Raw genomic sequence first — 3,094 nt, 5'->3', positions numbered from 1 at the left:
GGATTCCCCTGTATCGTCTGGGGACTACGGCGTAGTGGCCTAGTACTTCCGTAGTCGATGAGTCGAGTGAATTATTACAGAGATAATAATTCACTGAGTTAGAAGGAGTTCTGACAGGTATGACTCACGGCCAGCTCGATATTGGGCCTAGAGGGTCACACACATATGGTAGGCATTGCGATAAGTAGAGGTTCGGATATGAGATATCCGACGGAGCCCTTGTCTTATTGGATGCAGATCCAATACCCACTAGGGAAAGGACCCATTAGGGTTTTGACACGGGATCTCTATAAATAGGAGGGATTCACAGCCTCATAGGCTAGAGTCTTTGCTTGCCCTTCCTATTCTCCTCTCCCTCTCCACCTCAGAGTAGGCCTGGAGTTTTGAGGAGCGTCGTCGCAACCCTGCTGTGTGGATCACCACTAGAGAGGAGGACGCTTGACCTCCTTCACCCTCTCCTAAGGATCTGCAAGGAAACAGGGATATACGATCTCCCTAGGTAACACAATCTCTATACGCAGTTTTTGTGTTTTTTGCGGATTTTGCGCACCAATCTTTGCACGACGATGAACATCTTTTTGGGAATCGGGGATTTTTGTTTTCTTATTCTTCCGCTGCGCATATGATGTCGCCCTCCCCCTTATGATTTCCCAACAGAGTGGCCGAGACGCGCAGGCTGGCCGCGCGCGTGGGGCCGAGGGGCCGAGGCGCACGGGGCCGAGAAGCCGAGACCGATCCCAGAAGTCGCTGCTGCTAGTGCAGGTCGGCTGTAGTGGAGCAACCAAGGAGAAAGCTAACGTACCGTCATTTCGGGCCCTCCTTCTAGCGCCATTCTGTTACGGTAAGTAACTTTTTTAGCCGTGGCCTCGGGGGCCGTCGCGGCTTGGTTCGGGTCCGGATGACGGGGATCTTCCTGGGGACGCTCCTCGGGGTCTCCCGGCGGCCGAGCTTGGTGGTTCGGGTTGGGAGGTCGGGTCGGTGGGTCGGGTCGGTAGGTCGGGTCGGGAAGAAGCTCCGCCACAGCGCCGGGAAGAGGCGACACCATCTCTCACCTGCACACAGGTCGGGCCGGGAGCTCGGCCCGACCCGTCCGACGATCAAGTTAGCGAAAGATGTGGGGGGGGTTTAGGAGGAGAAGAAACCTCCGTGTGGTGTGTTGAGTGTGTCCTCCCCCCTCTTTGCCAAGGGCTCGGGGGTATTTATAGAGGAGGTTTGATGTTACCTGATTTAGCTGTCTGCAGGGCAGGACTGTACCTTTGGTTGCGTGGGAGGCCGAGCTGCTGCAGGATATGACGAGCCTCGGGCAGTGTGTTGCTCAGGGGGATGACGTGTCACACTGCCATTTTTGTCCATATCAGGTAGTATTTAGCCGGCCGTAGCAAGTCAAATTAATATGATCTTCTCGTGCATTTTTAGACTCACAAGAACACAAATACTTTTCGGAAAAATGTTATCTTGTATTTCCTTTGAGCAGGGAAACGTAGATGCCGTTCATCAACAGCCTGCTGCGAATAATCAACTCCCAGTTCTAGTTCTAGAGAAAGTAAAACCAAATTACAATTACCATCCTACCTACAGCCGTCAGCGGATTTCACCTTCGCAGTTTGATACGAAGCAGACTTACGAGCCTTCAAACTTGGTGCCTCAGAACATGGAACCTGATATGAGGACTCAGGAATCCATAGGTAGTGGAGATCGGCCGTCTTACGATGGTTACAATTGGAGAAAGTATGGGCAGAAGCAAGTCAAAGGTAGCGAGTACCCGAGAAGCTACTACAAATGCACACACCCTACATGTCCTGTCAAGACGAAAGTGGAGAGATCATTTGATGGACAAATAGCCGAAATAGTCTACAAGGGTGAGCACAATCATCCAAAGCCTCAACCTCCCAAGCGACAGTCATCAGGTCCACAAGAGCAGGTCTTCGTCGCCGAAGAGTATGGGAGTGAGACTCTCAATTCATTATGGAGTAATTGTGTGTTAGAAATGAGTGTGTCCACTGGAAGTATGGATAACCATAACGAAGTCAGTTTGTGTGGGATTCTTACCTATCCAGGGCAGATGACGTTTTCCCATGATCCTCATGCCGCTAGCTCGCAAGTTGGCAGAGCCGGAAGCAGAGCACTCAGTGTGGATCCTGAGACGCTTGATTGCAAGAGAAGGTATGTTTAAATCCACATCCATGGATATCCTGGTGATATATAACTGGAAAAATGGATCAAATTTGTGAACGGAACCAGTAAAAACCTTTGCATACAGAAGGAAATGGAAGAACATCCAGATGATCTGAAAGTTTATATGATAATAGTTTCTTCATTTTTTTTTTCTCCAGAAAATAGTTTCTTCTGAACAAATAACATCTTAGGTGTTATGAAGCTATGATCTTGCCACACCTTTTACCCATTCGGAATTGTACATTTCGTATAGAAAAATTAAAATGAGAATAAACTTGGATTAGTGTGATAGTCTGGTGGCACTGTAGTCAAACAGATAACACAAGGACCAGTGATATTTTGTTATGATATGTCACGCTTGGAATTAGGCTTGCATTTGGTTATATTATAAAATCTTATCTGCTACTAGAAATTATGATATTTATTAAGCGTACATCTGCTACGATTTTTTTTTTTTCACTTGATAAATTCTGAAGTACCTGTCCTAGGAAGAATGATGATCAAGTTAGTGGAGTGAGCGGTGCTGCAGAAGGTGTCGTAGAACGTCACTCAGGGATGCATACCTCCACGGAATCTGAAATCTCTGGAGATGGCTATCACTGGAGAAAGTACGGACAGAAAGTGGTGAAAGGAAATACTTATCCAAGGTAAATCCTGCCAGAAACTCACTCGAAAACTCATTTTGTTTAATTTATTGAGTTATTTTTCTTCAGTATCATATTGTTGTATTTTTGTGGATGTTCTAATGCATCTCCACAGTACAACATTACGGAATAAAGTTGTTCTTGCAGAAGTTACTACCGATGCACCGGCCCCAAATGCAATGTGCGTAAGTACGTCGAGAGGGCTTCAGATGATTCAGGTTACTTTGTCACTACGTATGAGGGGAAGCACACTCATGAGATGCCGGCTAGAACAA

At 47.3% G+C, this 3,094-nt stretch overlaps 1 protein-coding gene across 1 annotated transcript; it reads left to right on the top strand.

The window, feature by feature from the left end:
* The first annotated feature begins 898 nt into the window (after positions 1-898).
* Positions 899-2,173, top strand: LOC135607556 (probable WRKY transcription factor 4). The gene is made up of 3 exons (XM_065099496.1): positions 899-961; positions 1,242-1,358; positions 1,475-2,173. Exons 1-3 carry the CDS (start codon positions 899-901, stop codon positions 2,171-2,173), a joined length of 879 nt encoding a protein of 292 aa, XP_064955568.1.
* The last annotated feature ends 921 nt before the right edge of the window (positions 2,174-3,094 follow it).

Source organism: Musa acuminata, chromosome BXJ2-3 (assembly GCF_036884655.1).
Source record: "Musa acuminata AAA Group cultivar baxijiao chromosome BXJ2-3, Cavendish_Baxijiao_AAA, whole genome shotgun sequence".
In the NCBI taxonomy this organism is placed as follows: domain Eukaryota; kingdom Viridiplantae; phylum Streptophyta; class Magnoliopsida; order Zingiberales; family Musaceae; genus Musa; species Musa acuminata.
This window is presented reverse-complemented; position numbering and strand designations above follow the sequence as displayed.